This window comes from Callionymus lyra, chromosome 8, assembly GCF_982586985.1.
Source record: "Callionymus lyra chromosome 8, fCalLyr1.hap1.1, whole genome shotgun sequence".
Taxonomy (NCBI): domain Eukaryota; kingdom Metazoa; phylum Chordata; class Actinopteri; order Syngnathiformes; family Callionymidae; genus Callionymus; species Callionymus lyra.
In genome coordinates, this window is record NC_141825.1 from 7,040,494 (window position 1) to 7,062,188 (window position 21,695).

The following is a 21,695-nucleotide window of genomic DNA, read 5'->3' on the forward strand; positions in this document are numbered from 1 at the left end:
TGATACTGTAGTAACAAGGATATATGTGTAGTATTGTCAAGTACTTGACTCTGGTGTTGCAGAATTTACAGACCACATGACTCTTGATGAAGTCGTAACTGCTTTCATTTGTTTTCAAACCAAAATATGTCCAAACATCAGCTTTAAAACCTGCTGGAGTCACTGCATCCTCTCGTCCTCAGTCAACTCCAGTTTCTTGCATAATTTTATTGTAGCTTTAGTTGTGGAGAACGTAATGACTGCTGCCATCTAGAGGCCGGAGGTTTAACTGCAACAAAAAAATGTTGATTGTAAATTTAAAAAATATAATTATTATATTTTCTACACACCTTATTGAAATATAAACCATTGCAAAATTAATCAACTAAAATAACTATGATTAAAACAAATTAAAAAACATGATTTTAAAGCCTAAAATAGAATAAAGTAAACAAAGATTTAAAAATCAAAACATCACTGTTGAATATTGATACCTATTGATATCATTAAACCAAAAACAAAACAATAATAAATTAGATATTGAATCAATATTACTTTACGCCCCTTGTTAGTAGATTTAACTTTATAGTATATCATGATAAGAACTAAAGCATCAAGCTTAGATAATGAAACCTTGATACGAATGTCTAACAATTTATATGCAACAAACCCAAATAAATTCACTTTCATCCTCGTCATCGACCTCAATTATGCTCTTCATCTCACTCCCTCTCAGTGAACTCGTCCCTTCATCCGTTTGCATTTATTTATTTATTTTTCCATAAACTGATTTGCCAAACTGAGCATCGAGGAGTTACTGTGTTGAGAAAGAAAGTCTGGTCTGTGATCGGGGCGACAGCGTTGTGTACCTTCTACCGTAATGACTCTAATATGAGCGCATACTTCTGGGACGCAGGTGTGACCCGGAGTGGGGCGGCGAGTACTGCGACGAGCCCGTCGCTGCTCTGCCCTCGCAGCTGAAGGACAGCTTCAGCCGAGCGCCGTCACCGAGCCACTGGCACATGCTCACCGGAGGGAAGCTCAGCACCGTGTGTGGAGCCGTGGCCTCGGGTTCTGCCCTGCACTTCAGTGGGGTGAGTACTGACGCCCCCTGCTGGCGATTGCACACATCCCCGCTGACCCTTGAACCCCCCCGGTGTTTAGAGTAGAGTAGTAGAGTATTTATATGTTATTTTTCAGGTGTATCTTATCTTAAATAAAAGTGAAGGATAAGGGCTGAGCATCCTCCTTTACTACTATATTCATGATATTAAAAGTTATTTCATCCATCATTTTTGAAATAAAACTACACATTTTCGCCAATATTCAGTTAAAAAAAGCCATAAAACGTTGATAATTATTTGATGACAAAAGCCTTAATTCCCTCTAAGCTTCAACAAAGAGTCCATCGAAGCATCAAAAATATCCTGAAAAAACGAAAAAAAAAAGAAGAAATTCCTGAGAAATTCATCTGTATGAAGAAAACTCTTCACTTCTGGATTGTTGATATATCAGCAGCATTAGTATATTGAATTATTATATTTATAGTTATACTGTATATACTGTATATGTTTTTCTATTCTAGATTTTAATTATTTTGGGAGTAATTTAATTCAATCATTTCTATATGTAAAGGTTTAACTTGTTGTTTCTTTTTAAATATTTTAATTAAAATAATAAATATAGTATTTTTAAAATTAAATATTTTTTACAGAGTTTGATAATATAATATCAATATTTATTTTTTTAAATCCTAAATTATATAGTTTTTAATTAACTATCTTTTTAAATTCAATAAACCTGAGACATGAAAAAATGCTGTATTTTCTGTGGCTATTGGAAAAAAACAATTTAATAAAGTTTTACCTTACCTTACCTTACAAGTGTGTGTGTGTGTGTGTGTGTGCGTGCAGAGCTGCAGTCGTCAGCTGGTGACCGTGGACCTGAACCTGACCAGCGCCGAGTTCATCCAGTTCTACTTCATGTACGGCTGCATGATCCCGCCCGGCAACAGGAACCAGGGCGTGCTCCTGGAGTACAGTCTGAACGGAGGCATCAACTGGCACCTTCTGACCGAGATCTTCTACGACTTGTACACCAAGCCCGGGTGAGTGTGAGGCGCCGCGGCGTCGCCAGTCGGTGAGACTGACGCCGGTCGTTTTCTTTTAAAGGTTCGTGAACGTGCTGCTGCCGCCCGCCGCCCGCCAAGAGGGCGTGCGCGTCCGCTGGTGGCAGCCGCAGCACGAGGGCGCCGACCACGGAGACTGGGCTCTGGACAACGTCCTCATCGCCGGGTCGGACCCGCGGGCGCAGATCTCGGACACCTTCGGGGGAGTGGCTCTGCCCAACCACGAGAGGGCGCCCGCGGACGAGACCTCGGGCAGGATGGACCCGCTGGGCGAGCAGGAGGAGACCCCCATAGGTGACCTCGAAAAGCCCGTCCCCTGGACGTCGATCGGCAGAGTCAGGAACGTGCTCTTGTCTCCGCAGTGAGCGACCACTGGCTCTTCTCCGAGGACTGCTCCCTGCAGCGTTTCTGCAGCTCGCCCGACGGCGTGATGGTCTGTGGCACCGCGGACGGGAGAGAAGTTTACGCCGTCACTCACGACATCATTCCCGGGAAGAGTTGGGTCATGCAGTTCAAGGTAAACTTGCTTATCCGAGAGGTCTATCCAGAGAAACCTTTACTAGTGTGTCCTGGGTCTGCCCCGGGGCTTCCTCACAAGAACACCCTTTAGAAAAGATGCCAAAGCAACCTCACCTGAATGACATCGTTGACTTCCCTGCGATCGCTGTATTTCCCCAGCAGATGGCGCACTCCCGACAGATTGCTTGGTATCTTGATGCATTCAGGTTCATCCTAAATGAATAAACACGGTTCAATCTGATGATTTGGCCTCATATTTAGAATAAAAGGTTGATTTTTTCACCTTTCAAACGTGAAACTGGAATTAGTAGTTAAAGTAGAAGAAGTGGAATTAGTAGTAAAAGTGGAAGTAGTAGAAATGTAAAAGTAGTAGTAGAATTAGCAGTAAAAGTAGAAAAATAGCAGCAGTAGTAGTATTAAAAGTAGTAGTGGAATTAGTATTTAAAGTAGAAGAATTGGAATTAGTAGTAAATGCTGAAGTAGTAGAAATGACAAAGTATTAATATAATTAGTAGTAAAAGTATAAGTAGTAGTAGTATTAGTAGTAGAAGGAGTGGTGGAAGTATTAGTGGAATTAGTAGTCAAAAGTATAAGTAGTAGGTCAAAGTGGAAGGAGATGAAACATGAGTTGAAGAGTTTCCCCATTGAAATAAATGAGGGAGAAAAAGGATAGAAAAAGAGAAATAAAAGAAAGAGATAAAAGAGAGCTAAAAACATAGCCCTCATTTCGGGAACAAGCTGAATTGATCAAAGTTTAAACGGTTCACATCTTCCCAGCATTCACACAATAATACTATACATGGTTAAGTCAATTTGATAAATCGTTTTTAGCTCAAAACCGTTCATAAAGCAAAACCTTGTTTTTCGTCACATCTCATTGGTGGATAAAATACTCTCTTGCTTCAGATCGCTGTCGGCTGCATTGTTCCCGAGCGACACGCCGACAGACAAGTCCACGTTCAGTATTCCCTGGACTTCGGAGTGACCTGGAAGTACCTGGTGCCGCAGTGTTTGCCCGCTGACCCGCGCTGTGGGGGTCAGGTGTCCCAGCCTTCGGTCTTCTTCCCCGCGGACGCATGGAAGAGGGTCGTGTATCCTCTTCCCGACAGCCTGGCCGGAACGTAAGTCCCCCCGGACCCCCCGACTCCTATCATACAAATCCATGCTCCATCTGAATCCGTGTTGTAGTTCAGTGAGGTTCCGGTTCTACCAGCAACATTCCGACATCCAGTGGGCCGTGGAGAACTTCTACATCGGGCCGGCGTGCGGGAACAATTGCGAGGGACACGGAGACTGTTTGGATCAGCGCTGCCTCTGCGACCCTGGGTTCACGGGACCCAACTGCTATGCTAGCACAGCCCTGAAGGTACTTGTCCCAGAAGTCCGGTCGGACATTTGTAGTACCTCAGTGTCCCCAGAATATTGAAGCGTGCATTTTAATTTTAAATAATTTAATTAAATAATATGAATATTGAAAATTCAAATTCGTTTTTTTTAAATAATTCAGTACATTTTTTTTTATATTTTGAAAACGAATTTTAAAGGTTTTGCACACAGAGTTTTAATTAATTTCAATAATTAAAAAATAAAATGTCTTAATTCAATAAGTTTTAATCTGTCGTCTTTTAAATTCAATATAAAAATGATAATTTTTTTTAAGATATTTTCAAAATGAAAGAATCATTTTTATTTACACATAGTTTTTGACATTGTGCCCATAATTTAGAAATAACTTTTCTAAATTAAGTATTTCTTTATTTGTAGTATTTCAAATTCAATATAAAAATGTAAGTATACTGTAGTAGTTCCACCACTTCGGTACTATTTTGGTCTTTTCTGGTGGAATTTTTAAATATTACTATTAAAAAAATATATATATTTTGAAAATATTTCAATTATTTATTTTAATAGAAAATCAACCGGTCAATAAAGAAATATTGAATTCAATTATTCAATATAAACAAAACAATATAGAAATGATTGAATTCAATGGTTTAGAAAAATCAATGCTTTAAAAACCCAACATTTAATAATAAAGAAAGTTAGAAATGTTCAATATTCTGCTGATGTTTGTGTCGCAGGCGTCTCTCAAAGAGCGCTTCGACTGGGACGGGGCTGCCGGGCCTCAGTGGCAGACCCTGGAGGGCGGGCGCCCCTGCACCGACTGCGGCGTGTTGGTGGAAGGAACCGCTCTGTACTTCGGAGGCGCCGACGCCAGACAAGCCGTCACGGCGGACCTGGATCTACGAGGAGCGAAGTCAGTGCTCAGATCAGATCAGACTTTATTGTGTGAATAATGAAGGCAGTATTGAAGCCACTGTTGCTCTTCTGACCTAAGCTTTGTAACTTTGTACTGCATCTCCTCCTACATAGTTTATCTGAGTCAAACTATTCAAACTTTTATCAATTTGGCTCGTTCCCGAAATGCTTTCTATCTGTTTTCTATCTTTCTTTTATCTCTTCAACTCTTTCTTCTATTCCTCTTTTTCTAACTTTTTCTCATTCACTTAAATGATAAAACTCTTCAACTCATGTTTCAACTCCTTCCACTTTGACCTTCAGGTACTTTCATCGACACCTAGAAACTTTCAACTTTAAAAACACTTTTGTCTACTCACTACTACTACTAATACTATTACTTCCTCTACAAGTTACACTTCTACTTTGACTACTGATACTACTACTTCCTCTACTACTAATTCTACTACTAATTCCGCTACTACTTCTACTACTTCTTATACTACTAATACTTATACCTTTACTACTATTCTACGTCTACTACTAATTCTACTTATCCTTTTACTACTAATTCTTCTACTCCAACTACTACCTTTTCTATTACTTCTTCTACTTCTAGTACATTTTCTACTACTGCTTTTACTACGTATACTTATACTACTAATTATACTACTACTTTTACCACTTATACTTTTCCTTTTACTACTAATTCTACCTTTAGTTTAACTACTAATTCTACTACTTATTATTATACTGCTATTTCTACTTATACTTTTACAATTAATTGTAATTCTACTTCTACTACTACTTTTTCCACTCCCACTACTACTACTTCTACTACTACTTCTTCTACTTCTACTACACATTCTACTACTTTTTTTCTTATTTTTCTTCTCCTCCTTCTTTGTATTCTTCTTCCTTTTCTTCTATTTTTCTTATTTTTTCCGTTTATTCAATCAGTCTTTCTTCTTTATTACATCATTTCAACAGTTTCCACTCATTTGTACTTTGAAAACTAATACTTTCAAGCATGTTTGTTCACAAATTCATCGGCTTCATCATTCACGCTGCATTTACTTCTGGAAATACACATTTTCTAGCTTGAGTTGAAACTCAGTTCCAGAATCTGTTTCTCATCCTGAACACTGTCAGGTTCGTGGAGTACTGGGCCAGAATCGGGAGTGAAGACAACATGACCATGTGCCATCGCCCCACCTGTCGTAAAGAGGGCGTCCTGCTGGACTACTCCACCGACGGAGGTGCTGAGTCGGCATGTGTTCCTGGTCGTTCTCGTCTGACCGGCGTCTCTCTCCAGGTGTGTCCTGGACGCTGCTGCACGAGATGGACTACCTGAAGTACGTGTCGGTGAGGCGGGACTACATCGTGCTGCCGGAGGGCGCTCTCACCAACGCCACCCGCCTCCGCTGGTGGCAGCCGTTCACCGTCTCCTCCGGGCTGGCCACGCCGAGCCTGGAGCGAGCCCAGTGGGCCATCGACAACATCCTGGTGGGCGGCTCGGACATCAACCCGTCCACCCTGCTGGACACGTTCGACGACGAGGGCGTGTCTCACGAGGAGAGCTGGAGCTTCTACCCCAACGCCGTGCGGACCGCCGGCTTCTGCGGGAATCCTTCCTTCCATCTGTACTGGCCCAACAAGAACCAGGACCGGACGCACAACATCCTGGCCACGCGAGAGCTCATCGTTCAGCCCGGATACGTCCTCCAGTTCAAGGTCCGCCTTCCTGCTCTGGCGTCGGCCATGTTGTCGAGCCTTATTTCAACTTCCTCCTGCTTCCGCAGATCGTGGTTGGCTGCGAGGCCGACACCTGTCAGGACCATCACTCCGTCCTACTGCAGTACAGGAAGGACGCCAGGTAGGTCTTGAAGGAGGAAAAATATCTGATGCTAATATTAGAACAAAACTCTCTGGTTTCATAAACTTTAAAAGGGTTATTATGAAAATAAGTAGATGGATAAAACTTTATTGATCCTTTGGGAAAAATTAAAGGGGAACGATGACCAAAAGACACACTTGCTCACACGAGTTGTGAAAAAGACTGTTTAAAAAAAGATACTTTTTTATTATGCAATTAATGTTTTAGGTCCCGATACTTGCATCATTTTCAAAGTAGACCAATCAGATAAAACTGAAACAAAACCAACTCCGAACATCAGTCTGAACAAAATTGAAGTCTGTTGAGTAAAAAATATAAATATCAGACAATGGGGTTTAAGAAAAAAAAACATTTTTTAGGAAACTTGTTTGTGTGAAGGTTTTGTTTTGTTTTACATTTGTTTAAAAAAAAAAAAAATGAACACATTTTTTTTTTATGCTAATTAAGGAGCATTAAGTAACATTTCCACATTATTATTATTGTTCGTGATATGACTGATTTTATTTTGAACAACTGAACATGTTATTTGTCAAAAACGATCAAATAAAAACATTGTTTGTTAAAACTGAAGGTTAAGACCACATGTGGTTCATGTTGCTATGGTGACCAAGTGTTTTAGATAAGATAAGAAACAGAGAATATGGATGCCAACAATGATCAGTCAGAATTATTTTCATTAAATTGTTATTTTTATAGTAATTTGGTGAGTGTTTGTTGAAGGAGAACAAACACAGATAATTAAGCTACAGCATTGCAGTAACACTGTGTGACACAAGGGGGAGACAGAAGCCATTTTTTCTATCTTACATAATACCTCTTTAAAAACGATTTTTTTTTTCAATTCAAAAGAAAAAAAAAGTAGGCGTGTAATTACTTTACTATCTTTAAATATGACAAACATTAAAAAATATCATATGTTATTTTGTTAAAAGACTTCGGTTTCACCTGATTTTTCTTGAAACCAACTGCTGGTTTTCCACCGTCAACCCTTCCCTCCATCCTCAGGTCCGACTCGTGGCAGCTGGTTCAGTCCGAGTGTCTCCCGTCCTCCGTCAACAACGTGGGCTGCTCTCCCTTCCAGTTCCACGAGTCCACCATCTACAGCCCGGTCAACAGCTCCACGTGGACCCGAGTGACGGTGCCGCTGCCGGACCACGTGTCTTCAGGGTAAAGACGCGTTTCTAAAAAAACAAAAAAACATGAATCTCTTCCAACTCGACTTTTTCCAGGGCGACGCAGTTCCGCTGGATCCAGAAGGAGGGCAGCGGAGAGCGTCAGAGCTGGGGGGTGGACCACGTGTACATCGGGGAGGCTTGTCCCGGCCTGTGCAGCGGCCACGGCTACTGCGCGAGCGGGGCGGTCTGCATCTGCGATGAGGGGCACCACGGTGGGTCGGACGCCGCCACGGAACCATCTTCATCTCATGGCTTCTTCTCGTGCCCCCCTTCAGGCGACGACTGCTCCCTGTCCGGCGGCGACCTGCCCAGCTCCATCAAGGACAACTTCGAGTCGGGCGGCGTGTCCCAGGAGAGCTGGCAGCTGATCCAGGGCGGCGGCGTGGGCAGCGGGTGCGGGCAGCTCTCGCCGCACGCCCACGGAGACTCGCTCTACTTCAATGGCTGTAAGATGAGGCAGGCTGTGACGAGACCGCTAGACCTCACTAGAGCCAGGTACAGGTACTACCAGGACATACGTGTTTTAGTCGGGAACGATTGCACGAGTGCTTGCATGCTGCTTGGCTGCTTCTTCAGCCATGTTAGAGAAATGAATAATCCCTGAAGAAAGGGGAATTTTTATTTCTTTCTACATTTCGTGGGCCAGTTGAGGCCCATGTTATGATATTTTACAGCCCATATTTCCCCCAAAAATAAATAAATATAATTGTAGTTACACTTCTCTGGCACATGGGGGTGCCAGAAACAATATTTTAAACTCACAAATAGACTCTTTAACAATCGAAAAAGTCGGTCGGACAGGTGAATTCTGAATATTTGATTTATGATTTAATTTATATTGTTCTCTTATATGATTTGTTTTGACTGGAATAATGAAAAGATTCCATGAAGTTACCAGAAGATAAACCATCATAAACCTGAAGTAAGCGAGTCATTTGCAGCGCTGCAGTTACACTTGGCGACACTGGAGGGAGCCAGAAACGCCTTGCTAAGCTTGCGTATTGCTGCTTTAAGACAAGAGTGACCTTTTCAAACCTCTCTGACCTGTCGCCCCACAGCAAGATCATGTTCGTGCTGCAGATCGGCAGCGTGGCTCAGACCGACAGCTGCAACATCGCTCTGGATCAGGCCGACACCGTGGACCGAGCGGTGCTGCTGCAGTACAGCGTCAACAACGGCGTCAGCTGGCACGTCATCGCCCAACACCAGCCCAAAGATTTCATCAAGGCCCAGAGAGTCTCCTACAACATCCCGCTGTGAGTGCTGCACAGTTTTATACTTTTGTATTTTTATATACGTGTTTGATTAGATCAGTGTCATCGGAATATTATAAAAATAACATTTTTAAATATTAAAACAACGTTATTTTTTTCAAGCATTCATTATTTTAAATAATTTATAAAAAATGTATCGAAAAGTTGAAGTTTCATCAAATGATTGAATTAAATCATCTGTTACTTTAAAGTTAATATTTGTTTTTTATTAAATACAAAAATTCAAAATGATTTTTTTCAATTACACTTTAATTTTTACTAGTATCTAATATATATACAGTATATTATATATATATCCAATAATATCCAAAAATACATTTTCTAAATTAACTATGATTTTACTTGTTGTTATTTAAAATTCAATACAAAAATGTCAGTAAAAATTGTGTCACTAATTCAATATTAAAAATAATTAAATGCTTTAAAAACAGAAACATTCCAATCAATTTCTTTTTGAAGGTGCTGTAGTTACATTTCTCAAACACAGGGGCGCCAGAAACAATATTTTCATCTAACAGATTGACTCTTTAACGATCAAAAAAGTTTTTTAAAAAAGCAGTCAATTGAAGTCTAATTATATATTTAATTTATCATCCAACGTATATAGCGAGAATTTGTTCTCTTATATATTTTTGACAGTAATTATAAAATGACTTCTACCAAGTTACCATTAAATGAAACGAGAAATTGACACAAAATGCTTAAAAAACCAAAACGTTTCAATAAAAAATAAAAGTTTTAAGATTTCAATCGTTAAATTCAACACGCTCGTTAATTCATGTTTTACCTAGTTTAGCATTTGCTTTAGCATTAGCCTTAGCTTCAGCTTGCTAATGTCATTTTCCTACGACCCTTTCAGATTAATATTGATTAATATGTTTTCCTCATATATATGTATATAAAACTGAGGTGTCTCTGGTTATATATATATATATATATATATATATATATATATATATATATATATATATATATATATATATATATATGTATTCTGATGCACTAACATAGCTGAGATGTCTCTAAATGACTCGTGTTGTTCCAGGGAGGCGCGAGTCAAAGGTGTGATGCTACGATGGTGGCAGCCGCGTCACGACGGCGCTGGACACGACCAGTGGGCTCTGGACCACGTGGAGGTCGTTCTGTGAGTACCCAATTTCAGCAGCCCCGCCCCCTTACCTGGGAACAGAGCTCAGATCTGCCCCTGAAATCCATCCCCTCCCGCCCCAGAACCGGCTTCACCTGCAGAGCCCCCCCCCCCCCCCACTGACACACACTTCCACTCACGGATACGCAGCCTCCGGTCGTCCTGTCCTCTGATGTCACGCAGGCATGAAGCGCTTCGCTGTGTTTTTGATGCTGTTCTTACGTCGAAGAAACTTGCTTTTTTCATGGAGAAATACTCATCAGTACAAACAAATACAATCCTGTACCATGTCTAGCACTGGACTGGTGAAGCTTCATGAAGCCTCACTGCTCAATAGATGGCGCTCTTGACTTCAATATGAAGGGAGGTGTCGTTTAAATACTTGCTAAAAAGCAAAAGGTTGTAAGCAAACAGTGCCATCTAGTGGCTCTGCAAATGATGACGAGGCTTCGCGGAGCTTCACCATCACTACCTGACTTCTTAGCGATTAACGTCACGACTTTGACAAGAAAACTTAGCTATATTCGTGAAAATGTTATATTTATCTAAACATAAGTATTCTTCAGTTGCACAAGATATTTCTCAAAAAAAAGAAAAAGGCTGATAACATTTGACTAGATTGTGAATGTGCATATTATATACAATAACATAAATGAAAAATAGTTGTTTTTGTCATTATCTTACTCGTATAAACACGTAATACTTTGTAGACGTTTGTACAAAGTATTTGATGGACAATCGATCAATATTTTGTCTAATATTTGGAAATTAACAATTATTTTTGCCAGAATTTAGCACACACACACACACACACACACACACACACACACACACACACACACACACACACACACACACACACACATCCGTCCACCACCTCTCAACACTGTGCACCGTCTTCAACAGAATCTGCTGAACCGTCCTCACGCTGTTGTTTCTCTCTGCTGACCACACCTCCTCCTCCTCCACTCATCCTCCTCTTCTTCATCCTTTCTTTTGCTGACCCCCCCCTGCTGCTCGCCCACATCCTCCGCCGTGTCGTCACCCTCTCTCTCTCTCTCTTGAATACAACCGATGGTCTCTTCACCTCCACCTTGTTGAATCTTTCTTGACCTCCTCCTTCTTTCTTCCTTCTCTCGGGGTCGTGCCTCCCCAGGCCAGGGCTCCGCCCCCCTCTGACCTTTGTGCGAGACAGCAGCGTCCTCCCCCCGTCTCCCCCCTTTCGTGCTCTAACCTCTGCTCTCTTCTGTATTCTGCTCCCTCTGGCATGGCTGTAGTGTCAGGTAAGTGTCGCCTCACCCCCCCTCGACCGCACACACTCTTCATCACTCACTCTTCATCACTCTTCATCACTCACTCACTCTTCATCACTCTCCTCTTCATCACTCACTCTTCATCACTCTTCATCACTCACTCACTCTTCATCACTCACTCTTCATCATTCACTCTTCATCCCTCACTCTTCATCACTCTTCATCACTCACTCTTCATCACTCACTCTTCGTCACTCTCCTCTTCATCACTCACTCTTCATCATTCACTCTTTATCACTCACTCTCCTCTTCATCACTCTCCTCTTCATCACTCACTCTTCATCACTCACTCACTCTTCATCACTCACTCTTCATCACTCTCCTCTTCATCACTCACTCTTCATCACTCACTCTTCATCACTCACTCTTCATCACTCACCCTTCATCACTCTCCTCTTCATCACTCTCTCTTCATCACTCTCCTCTTCATCACTCACTCTTCATCACTCACTCTTCCTCACTCTCCTCTTCATCACTCTCTCTTCATCACTCTCCTCTTCATCACTCACTCTCCATCACTCACTCTTCATCACTCTCCTCTTCATCACTCACTCTTCATCACTCACTCTTCATCACTCTCCTCTTCATCACTCACTCTTCATCACTCTCTCTTCATCACTCACTCTTCATCACTCACTCTTCATCACTCACTCTCCATCACTCACTCTCCATCACTCACTCTTCATCACTCACTCTCTCCCCTCATCACTCACTCTCCTCTTCATCACTCACTCTTCATCACACACTCACACTCTCCTCTTCATCACTCACAATCTTCTCTTCATCACTCACTCTCCTCTTCATCACTCACTCTCCTCTTCATCACTAACTCACACTCTCCTCTTCATCACTCACAATCTTCTCTTCATCACTCACTCTCCTCTTCATCACTCACTCTCCTCTTCATCACTCACTCTCCTCTTTATCATTCACTCTCCTCTTCATCACTCACTCTCCTCTTCATCATTCACACTCTCCTCTTCATCACTCACTCTCTCCTCTTCAACGCTCACTCTCTCCTCTTCACCACTCACTTTCCTCTTCATCACTCACTCTCCTCTTTATAACTCACTCTCTTCTTCATCACTCACTCTCCTCTTCATCACTCACTCTCCTCTTCATCACTCACTCTCTCCTCTTCATCACTCACTCTCCTCTTCATCACTCACTCTCTCCTCTTCATCACTCTCACTCTCCTCTTCATCACTCACACTCTCCTCTTCATCACTCACTCTCCTCTTCATCACTCACTCTCTCCTCTTCACCACTCACTTTCCTCTTCATCACTCACTCTCCTCTTTATAACTCACTCTCTTCTTCATCACTCACTCTCCTCTTCATCACTCACTCTCCTCTTCATCACTCACTCTCTCCTCTTCATCACTCACTCTCCTCTTCATCACTCACTCTCTCCTCTTCATCACTCTCACTCTCCTCTTCATCACTCACACTCTCCTCGTCATCACTCTCACTCTCCTCTTCATCGCTCACACTCTCCTCTTCATCACTCACACTCTCCTCTTCATCACTCACTCTCCTCGTCATCACTCTCACTCTCCTTTTCATCGCCCACACTCTCCTCTTCCTCGCTCACACACTCCTCTTCATCGCTCACACTCTCCTCTTCATCACTCTCTCTAGCTCCGCCCACCCACAGGTGGGTCGGACGCTCACAATGTCCAGGTGGAGAAAATCAAATCTCACAAGAAGAGTTTTCAACACAACTCTATCTATGTCAGGGAAAAATGTTGTTGTGTTTGTGTTTATATTTGTGTAACATAGTTCATCACTGCAGCCGTTTGTTTCTACTTCTGCGCTTTTATAATGACAAAATAAAAGTTAAACAAGTTAATAGTTGAACAAAATAAAAGTTAAACAAGTTAATAGTTGAACAAAATAAAAATTAAACAAGTTAATAGTTGAACAAAATAAAAGTTAAACAAGTTAATAGTTGAACAAAATAAAAGTTAAACAAGTTAATAGTTGAACAAAATAAAAATTAAACAAGTTAATAGTTGAACAAAATAAAAGTTAAACAAATGAATAATTGAACAAAATAATAGTTTAAACAAAATAATAGTTTGACCAAATAGTTTTTGTCTCACACTGTAAATAAATCCTAGTTAGTGTACAGAGATACTAAGAATACTGAGCGATTATTAATCTGTGATTAAGTAATATAATTATCTGTGTTGCATTCACACAGTTTTTCATATTTTGTCTTCACTTTCTGGCCTCAACGCACAAGATTTCAAGTACAATAAATCTCACAGTTAATCGCAGGTAATGGTCGTCGTACTTTGACGTATAAATGAAATTAATTTTCCGTACACTTCATTAACTGATATCAAATGTTATCATTTTTATTAATGAATGTATTTATTTTCTTGTAAGAATCGGCTTCAAAATGTTATAAAATACGGTTGAAAATCTCTACGGTTGTTTCTCATAAATTATCAAATCTCACGTCGTGTTGCGACAGCGAGCAGCTTCGACGCGTGAGACTTCTGGTCACATGACTTCTGGTCACATGACTAAACTCCTCCCATCCACGGCTTTTATCATCGACATCATCCGTGAGGACGTTGACACGTCACATGATCCTGGAGCTTCATCATCATCATCATCATCATCATCATCATCACTGACCAAGAACACACCAGCTTTGCTTCATCAACACTCTTGCCGTCATGCATCCCCCCTCCTCACCCCTCACCCTTCAAACCCTCCCCCCGCTTCGCAGAGGCTCCTCCCTGCCCCCGGCTGCTCTCCTGGCTCGCTGGCTCCGCCCTGCTGGATGGAAGAGGCAATGAACAGGCTAAGCAAGAGCGATCTTCTGCAGCTTTTGTCTCTTCATTACAACAAAACCCCCCCCCCCCCCCCCTCCCTTTCCCTTCGGCTTTAGAACTTTTGACCTCTGACCTCAAACACTCCCCCAAACAGTCCCGTCTTTAGTGTGTGTCGTCCGACTCTTGTCCTCGTCAGATCTGAGGCGTGTCTGAGGTTGAATGAAGCATGACTCGAGGTTTAGAACCAGCAACCGCGTGCATGGTGTGTTCGAAGGAACGACTGTTATTTTTTTTACACCCCTTTGTTTTCCGGGTCACTAACGAGACGCCTCCCCCTTCCTCTCCTCCTCCTCCTCCTCCCCCCTTTTCTCTCCCTCCACCTGCAGCACGCGGAAGCAAAACTACATGATGAACTTTGCCAGACAGACCAGCGGGCGGCGCTACTACAGCCGTAAGAGGCGGGCCCTGCGGCAGCGCGCCTGAAAAAAGGGGGTTCGTCCTCTCACCTGCCAATCACACCCGACTCCCCTCGACGCCCTCCTGTCTCAGAACATCCGATCCCACCCGATCGTGGCAGGAACTCAGAACGGAAGGAAGAGGAAGCCGTCGTTTCTTCTCCACACAAAACTCTTTTGAATCCTTGAGTTTCCACCTGTGATATGTCCTCCCCCCCCAGTCCTTACTCTCCCATCCTCCCCCATCCTTACTCCCCCATCCTTACTCCCCCTCCCGACGTTTCCCACCACACTGTGAAATGGAGATATCACTGCTGAACTGACCAGCTGACCGGAGAGTGGCCTTCTTGTTCTACTGAGCCGTCAGAGGAAGGAGCCGCTCCACTGCCGCCGACCTACACCACACCGCGACTTTGACCTTGAGAGAAGAGAAGAAAAAAAAAACAACGAAAAAACAAAACAAAAAACAAAAAACGTGTTCTTGGTGTTTTTCCGTGTGTCCGTGCATTCTTTCCGTGATGAGTTGACCGTGGTGTTCATTGGTTTGTTCGTTTTCTACTAATTCATAAGCTTTTTGAGAAGTGGGAGGGAAAAAGGGGGTGAGGGCGGGTGAGGGAGGAGGAGGAGGAGGCGCCGGGTTCTGTCTCGTCCTCTTCTGACTGGAATAAGAAAAAAAAAAATGTTTCCACTCTGGGTCGGAACGTTCGATTTGCACGATGAGGAAAAAAAAAAAAAAGATGGACTGAATAATTTTGTTGAATTTTTTATATATATGTTGGATCCCGATGGAAAAAAAACGACAAAAAACGACAGATATTTATGGTAAATGGTTCTTCACGTGACCTATTTAAGATGCACTGTGCGTGAAATGTTTGTTCTTTTCTAGTGTTAAGTTATTAGTCGACTCTCATTCTGCATCACCCTCCCCCGCCCCCTCTCTTGTGCTGTCCCCTCCTCACCCTCCTCCCCCGCTGACTTCTGATACTTGGAGGCTCTTTTAGTGTCGTTTTTGAAGTCTGTGTAAATTGGACCCTCAGTGTAACTCCAGTGAAGCCGTGTACATATATGTATATCCACTATGGGGAGACCCAGCAGCCTTATAAAGGGAAATAAAGAACTGTCCAAACCTCAAACTCTTGTTTCTCATCCTTGAACAACAGGAGAAAACCTCTACAAATCCACTCTTACTGACGTTATTTAGACCACGAGGGGCAATATTAGGAGTGAGTGATTCTGAGTGTACAACACCCAACACACTCGCTCAAACTGGTGGCAGTAATATCACTCCATAAAAGTCCGCCATGATGTGACGTGCGTCGTAAATCCCACCCTGTGATGACACTTATGAAGTAATCCCGCCAACGGCGTGTCGGCTCAGTCGGCGCAGAATCATGAAAGTGTTTGTAAACAAGTCACCCACCAGGTAATGTTCATATATACTGTAAGTCGCTCCGGATTATAAGGCGCACTGTAATTTTTTGAGAAAATTAAAGGCTTTTAAGTGTGCCTTATAGTGCGGGAAATACGGTACTAACATAACCTTGGTCCTATGAATACATGCATCTAGGCTTCGAAAGTGGTTTAAATGGCGGCAAGACGAAGGTATTCATAGCTGTCTCAAATTGCATACTTGCGTACTTAAACTTAGTATTTTCAATGCATAATTCTTAGTTAGCGAAATGTAGTGCTTCATGCACACTATATTTGCGTACTAACACCCACAAAACGGATCGATGGACACTATCTACCCTAAACAGCCGCCATCTTAGTGACGTTGATGTTGTAAACGGAAGTTACGTCACATAATGATGACACGTCTTCGGTGCTGATACTGTCGTGAATATATCGCAAATATTTATTTTCTAATATTTCTTTATCCAAACAAAGCGTGCTGCCAGCAGGTGTCGATAGTGTTCCTTCAGCTGGTTGAAATCATTAAGTAGTAGAAGAAGAAGCTGTCACGTAATTTCGGGTTAGTGTGTTAGCGGCAGTGTTTGATTTGAGACAGTACTATCTGTCGAGAATTTGCGTACTAGTGAGTACGTACGCTATCCTGATCAATGACTGCTTTAACGTGGGCAGTTTGATTCACTGTTTCATTAATCACTGTTGAAATACTGGATCAAGTGCCACCTGTTAAATTGAACTTGAAAATTCAGAAAAAAACACCCTTGGCCAAATGACTGAATGAGTCTTTGTCGAAAGACTGAGCGTCTCTGGAAGTCCACTAAACTTGAGGTGCACAGACTTCACCTCAGGGATCTGATGTCTTCTTACAATGAGATGGTGGAAACTGCTAGATCTGATTACATCAGGAAGCTGGTAGCAGCAAATAAGAAAAAACCCAAAGTGTTGTTTGACACGATAAATTCTCTCGTGTGTCCTGCTTCTTCAATCACACCTGTCTTCCGTGAAGCTGACAGCAATGCATTGTTGACATTTTTCACTGACAAAATTAAGTTGATTAAAGAGAAAACCCCTCCCCCTTTGTGTGGAACCCCTGCTGTTACTGAGCCCGTCTCCTCCTCGTGGCCTTCCTTCACTGCTGTATCTCTGGGTGATATTTCAGCACTTGTGAACAAGATGAAACACTCCTCTTGCTCGTCCGACGTCCTTCCTTGTAGGCTTTTTATCTGCTTTTTGCAGAAAACTGACCAGAAACTGTTTCAACTGAGAAAAATCTCTAAACTTAGGAAAATGATGTCACAACATGATCTGGATCTTATAATCCATGTGGTTGTGTTTTCTCTTAGACTATTGTAACAGTTTATTTTGGTGTCTAAACAAGAAGGAACACGTCTGCAACATGCAAGTTCTCAAGGACATGAAAAATGTCTTTAATATTTTCAACAACATTGACATATTTAAAGTGTCTTAAGACATAAATGACAGTAAAATACATAAGATCTTCTGAACCCAAACGTTTTGTGAAAGTCTGATCAACAAAACTGACGAGAACATTTATCGCACACAAACTACACAATTTGTGTCACATTAAATATTTAAAACATTAAATTGTACATTTAAAATCAGTCTCATCTGTCACTGCAGTCCTTCACTGTTGCTCCACGGCGAAGGCTGCAGGTTCAAGTCCAGATCGCAACTTTTAGACATAAAAGAACGAGAGAGTCAAAAGTGCCAGAGAGACGGAGAAGGTTCCGCTCGTGAGCCTCGGACACGAGTTGCAGTACGATCCCTCGCAGCAGTCGATGCTCAGCATGTACTCGACGGCTCTGAACATGTACGGGGTCACGCGCCCACATTCCGTCCTAGGGACGCAGCCGCGCCCCGACAGGGCCTCGAACTTGCCGAAGCGCCCGACGGCCTTGAAGCAGACCTCCTCTTTAGGACACTCCGTCTCGATGAACTCATGCTCGTCCTCGCGGATCGCCATGATGGGGTAGAAATAGCAACGGTTGTTGTCGTTCCTGCAGAGCAGTGAAGGGAGCAGCATGTGGAGGAAGACCAGGGTCAAGAGCCGGCGACACATGTCTGGTCTGAGATTTAAGAGATAGATTTATTTTCTTGTACCTGATGAACATTTTTTATTATCGTATTTAAACCTTTTTTTTAATCTTGTAACGATGGAATTAATTGTCAAATCAATCAAATCAAACAATTTTCATCTATAACCCGACAATTTTCAACTATAATCAAACAATTTTCCACTATAATCCAACAATTTAACTATAATCCAACAATTTAACTATAAACAAACATTTTTCAACTATAAACAAACATTTTTCAACTATAATCCAACATTTTTCAACTATAATCAAACAATTTTCAACGATAATCCAACAATTTAACTATAATCCAACAATTTTCAACTATAAACAAACAATTTTCAACTATAATCAAACAATTTTCAACTATAATCCAACATTTTTCAACTACAATCAAATAATTTTCAACTATAATCCATCCATTTTCAACTTTAATCAAACAAATTATACAAACCTTGAAGCTCAATCCAACAACCAGAGCCTCCAACGACTTCTGCAGGTAAAGCTTTACACACCTGTGTGACCCAGTGATTGACAGGTCAACCTTCACCTCACACACCTGTGTGAACTCTGTGATTGACAGGTTAAACGACTATCTGTTCTTTTCCCCCTCATTTAAGAATATTTAATAACTTTTCTTAAGTTTCAATGTTAAAAAAAAAACAAAAAACTATCATTTTTAATGAAAACCTAAAAATCAACGTTGGAAATGTTTGCTGTAGTTTCACTGTCGTCCACCGGGGGCAGCACGAGTCAATAGTTAGTTTTATTCAGTCTTTTCTTCTTGAAGTCTACTTTAAATACATTTTCAGCTCTAATCGATAGTTTTTACAGGTTGAAAAAAAGAGAAAAGGAAAGTGAAGTTGTTTTTCTGAAATAAAAAAATCGGACTAAATAATTTGGTTTTGATGTTTAAATAAAAATGTTATCGTAGTTTTCTGACAAAAAGCTAAAAGTTCTGAACTATGGACAGAAATAAGTGTCAAAACCGTGAAAAGCTTTTATTGATAAAGTTTATTGAACATTTACAAACTATGGAAACATATTTAAGTATGTTTTGTAAATAAATAAAAAAAGGTTGTCCAGGCGACAGTAAAAGGTCAACAAGGGTCAGAAAGTTCTTTACGACTGATGCAGGTCAAAGGTCATTTTAGGAGGGAAAAGAACATGTCAGACTGCCTTTTTTTTTTTAAACTGAAGGTGACTTTTAAAAACGAGTGTTCAAACCACGAAATGATCCAATAAGGATTTATTTTAACGTGGTACAACCTGTTGACACTCCTCTTGGACACATTTCCACCCCAACACACCACATCATTAAACACTGGCCACCACAGACTGGTAGAACTTGCAGAGGAGCTTCCTGCAGATGTTAACTGATCAAAGCCTCCTCAGAAAGTACAGTCTACTCTGAACTTTCTTATATACGTGGTCTGTGTTACAGGACCAGTTTACTGTCCATCCACACACCGAGGTACTTATAGTTGTCAACTATCTCCACCTCGTCGCCTCTGATGGACACTGGACGTGGTTTTGTCCTGGTCCTCCCGAAGTCCAAGACCAGCTCCTTGGTCTTTGAGGTGTTCAGCTGCAAGGGGTTCCTCTCCCTCCAGTCCACAAAGTCACGTATCAGACTCCTGTACTCGTCCTCGCTGTTGTCCCTGATGCATCCAACAATGGCAGTGTCGTCAGCATACTTCTGGACCAGACTCAGCTCTGAGTTGTAGCAGAAGTCTGAAGTGTAGATGGTGAAGAGGAGAGGGGCCAGTACTCTCCCCTGAGGTGCTCCTGTACTGCACACCACAGTGTCAGACGTGATTCCTGACGTACTGTGGTCGATCAGTGAGGTAGTCTGAGATCCAGGAGACCAGACCAGGGTCCACATGCATCTTTGTCAGTTTGTCCTGCAGCAGAGTGGACTGGATGGTGTTGAAGGCACTAGAGAATTCCAGAAACAGGACCCTCACCGAGTCACTTCCTTTATCAAGGTGGGAGTAGGTAGAGGCGCCACGATTTTATTAGAGCCTAGCTTGTGGCTGGACGAATCAAATTAAAATCAAATACATTTCCCAAAGGTGACCTCCAGAGGGATCAAAAAGCTTTTTATCCACTTTGCACAGTGGGACTGGGTAAAGTGAAATTTACTGGGAGGACGGACTTTACATTGAAATTAAATGGAATTTCTTCCTATGGTTTTTATTGTTTCACTTTGTATTTGTCTATTAATTTCTCATTCATGATGCATCACGAAACATCAACTTTGAGTTTATCGACTCAAAAAAATTGCACATTAGAGAAATGTGTGTGAGATCATTTGTTTATTTTTGTGAAATTGTTTGCTGATATTCCAGGAGGATGGCTGATAAATCCACCTTCATCTCTCTGGAGCCGCGAACAAAAAGTAAAGAGGCTGACAGACCTCCACCGTCACCCTTGTGGTCTGTGGTTAAACAGAGGTTTTCGTGGTTCCTGGTTCAGTTGTAGTTGTGAGGTTTGCCCCAGAGTCCCCGGTCTCGGTCCCCAGAGAAGTCCTTGACTTTATGATCCCCTCCACCAGGTTCTTCAGCAGAGACTCCAGTTTCAGTTCGAAGTTGCACTTGTCGCCGGAGCAGCAGGAGTGGCTGACCTCGTACTCCACGCCGCGGTAGGAGAGCGTCTCGTCTCGCCCGCAGAGACCCGGGTCCAGGCAGCCCATCTGGGACAGCGCGTGGAACCGACCGAAGCGCCCCCGGGAGGTGGCGCAGCGCTCGCCGGGACGACAGAGGGTGGTGTAGTTGCCGCACGACTTGGTCTTCTCCTGAAGGGGGCAGAAGTGGCACTCCGGGAGGTCCCGGTTCAGGACCGGCGCGGCCCAAACCAGAGCGAACAAGATGGCCGTCGGAACCCAGAGCGAGTCCAGAAGATGGACTTTCATGCTACAGAGAGACAAGAACAAGATAATCATTAGTGATGGGTTAGTGGTGACTTTTAGAAAGTCATGTGATCGACGCCGGGACTGTTTGGAACCGACGTTGACGCGTCAAACTGTGTTTATAAGGACATTACTTTGAGTTATTCACGGTCAGTTTTATTTTACCTCCGTGTCCTCTGCGATGCCATCATTTCACTGTGTCCGGGCGATCGAACCAGAGACTTTTTTAGAAAGAACTGATTGTTAACAGGCTACAGGTGTGTGTTTGTGTGTGTGTGTGTGTGTGTGTGTGTGTGTGTGTTGAGCTCGGTCACACATGTCTCAGGAAAAATCAATTAATTTAAACATTTAAAACATTACATTA

General features: G+C 42.2%; 3 protein-coding genes across 5 annotated transcripts in view; 1 reads left to right on the forward strand and 2 right to left on the reverse strand.

Moving 5' to 3' along the window:
- Positions 1 to 16,047, forward strand: part of reln (reelin) — a 101,413-nt gene extending 85,366 nt beyond the window's left edge. Inside the window, exons 47-63 of one of the 3 annotated variants that reach the window (XM_087797268.1) lie at positions 896 to 1,073; positions 1,893 to 2,086; positions 2,151 to 2,401; positions 2,470 to 2,624; positions 3,533 to 3,747; positions 3,815 to 3,992; positions 4,708 to 4,883; positions 6,017 to 6,123; positions 6,180 to 6,598; positions 6,667 to 6,740; positions 7,767 to 7,928; positions 7,991 to 8,148; positions 8,212 to 8,437; positions 8,995 to 9,192; positions 10,256 to 10,354; positions 11,514 to 11,640; positions 14,846 to 14,943. In XM_087797268.1, the coding sequence (XP_087653394.1) occupies positions 896 to 1,073; positions 1,893 to 2,086; positions 2,151 to 2,401; positions 2,470 to 2,624; positions 3,533 to 3,747; positions 3,815 to 3,992; positions 4,708 to 4,883; positions 6,017 to 6,123; positions 6,180 to 6,598; positions 6,667 to 6,740; positions 7,767 to 7,928; positions 7,991 to 8,148; positions 8,212 to 8,437; positions 8,995 to 9,192; positions 10,256 to 10,354; positions 11,514 to 11,634 (2,911 nt within the window). In that variant the 3' untranslated portion in view covers positions 11,635 to 11,640; positions 14,846 to 14,943. Of the gene's footprint in view, positions 1 to 895; positions 1,074 to 1,892; positions 2,087 to 2,150; positions 2,402 to 2,469; positions 2,625 to 3,532; positions 3,748 to 3,814; positions 3,993 to 4,707; positions 4,884 to 6,016; positions 6,124 to 6,179; positions 6,599 to 6,666; positions 6,741 to 7,766; positions 7,929 to 7,990; positions 8,149 to 8,211; positions 8,438 to 8,994; positions 9,193 to 10,255; positions 10,355 to 11,513; positions 11,641 to 14,845 lie in introns of all 3 variants that reach the window. The other 2 variants (XM_087797269.1, XM_087797270.1) reach the window with 2 other exon arrangements.
- Positions 16,048 to 18,020: 1,973 nt separating this feature from the next.
- On the reverse strand, positions 18,021 to 18,404 carry bncr (bouncer). Its single transcript, XM_087797636.1, has one exon. The coding sequence runs from the start codon at positions 18,402 to 18,404 to the stop codon at positions 18,021 to 18,023; it is 384 nt and encodes a 127-aa protein (XP_087653762.1).
- Positions 18,405 to 20,746: 2,342 nt separating this feature from the next.
- LOC148073511 (protein Bouncer-like) lies at positions 20,747 to 21,547 on the reverse strand. The gene is made up of 2 exons (XM_087797342.1): positions 21,497 to 21,547; positions 20,747 to 21,335 (listed from the first exon to the last, which is right to left on the reverse strand). The coding sequence occupies exons 1-2, from the start codon at positions 21,520 to 21,522 to the stop codon at positions 20,867 to 20,869; spliced, it is 495 nt and encodes a 164-aa protein (XP_087653468.1). The 5' UTR covers positions 21,523 to 21,547; the 3' UTR covers positions 20,747 to 20,866.
- Between the last annotated feature and the right edge of the window lie 148 nt (positions 21,548 to 21,695).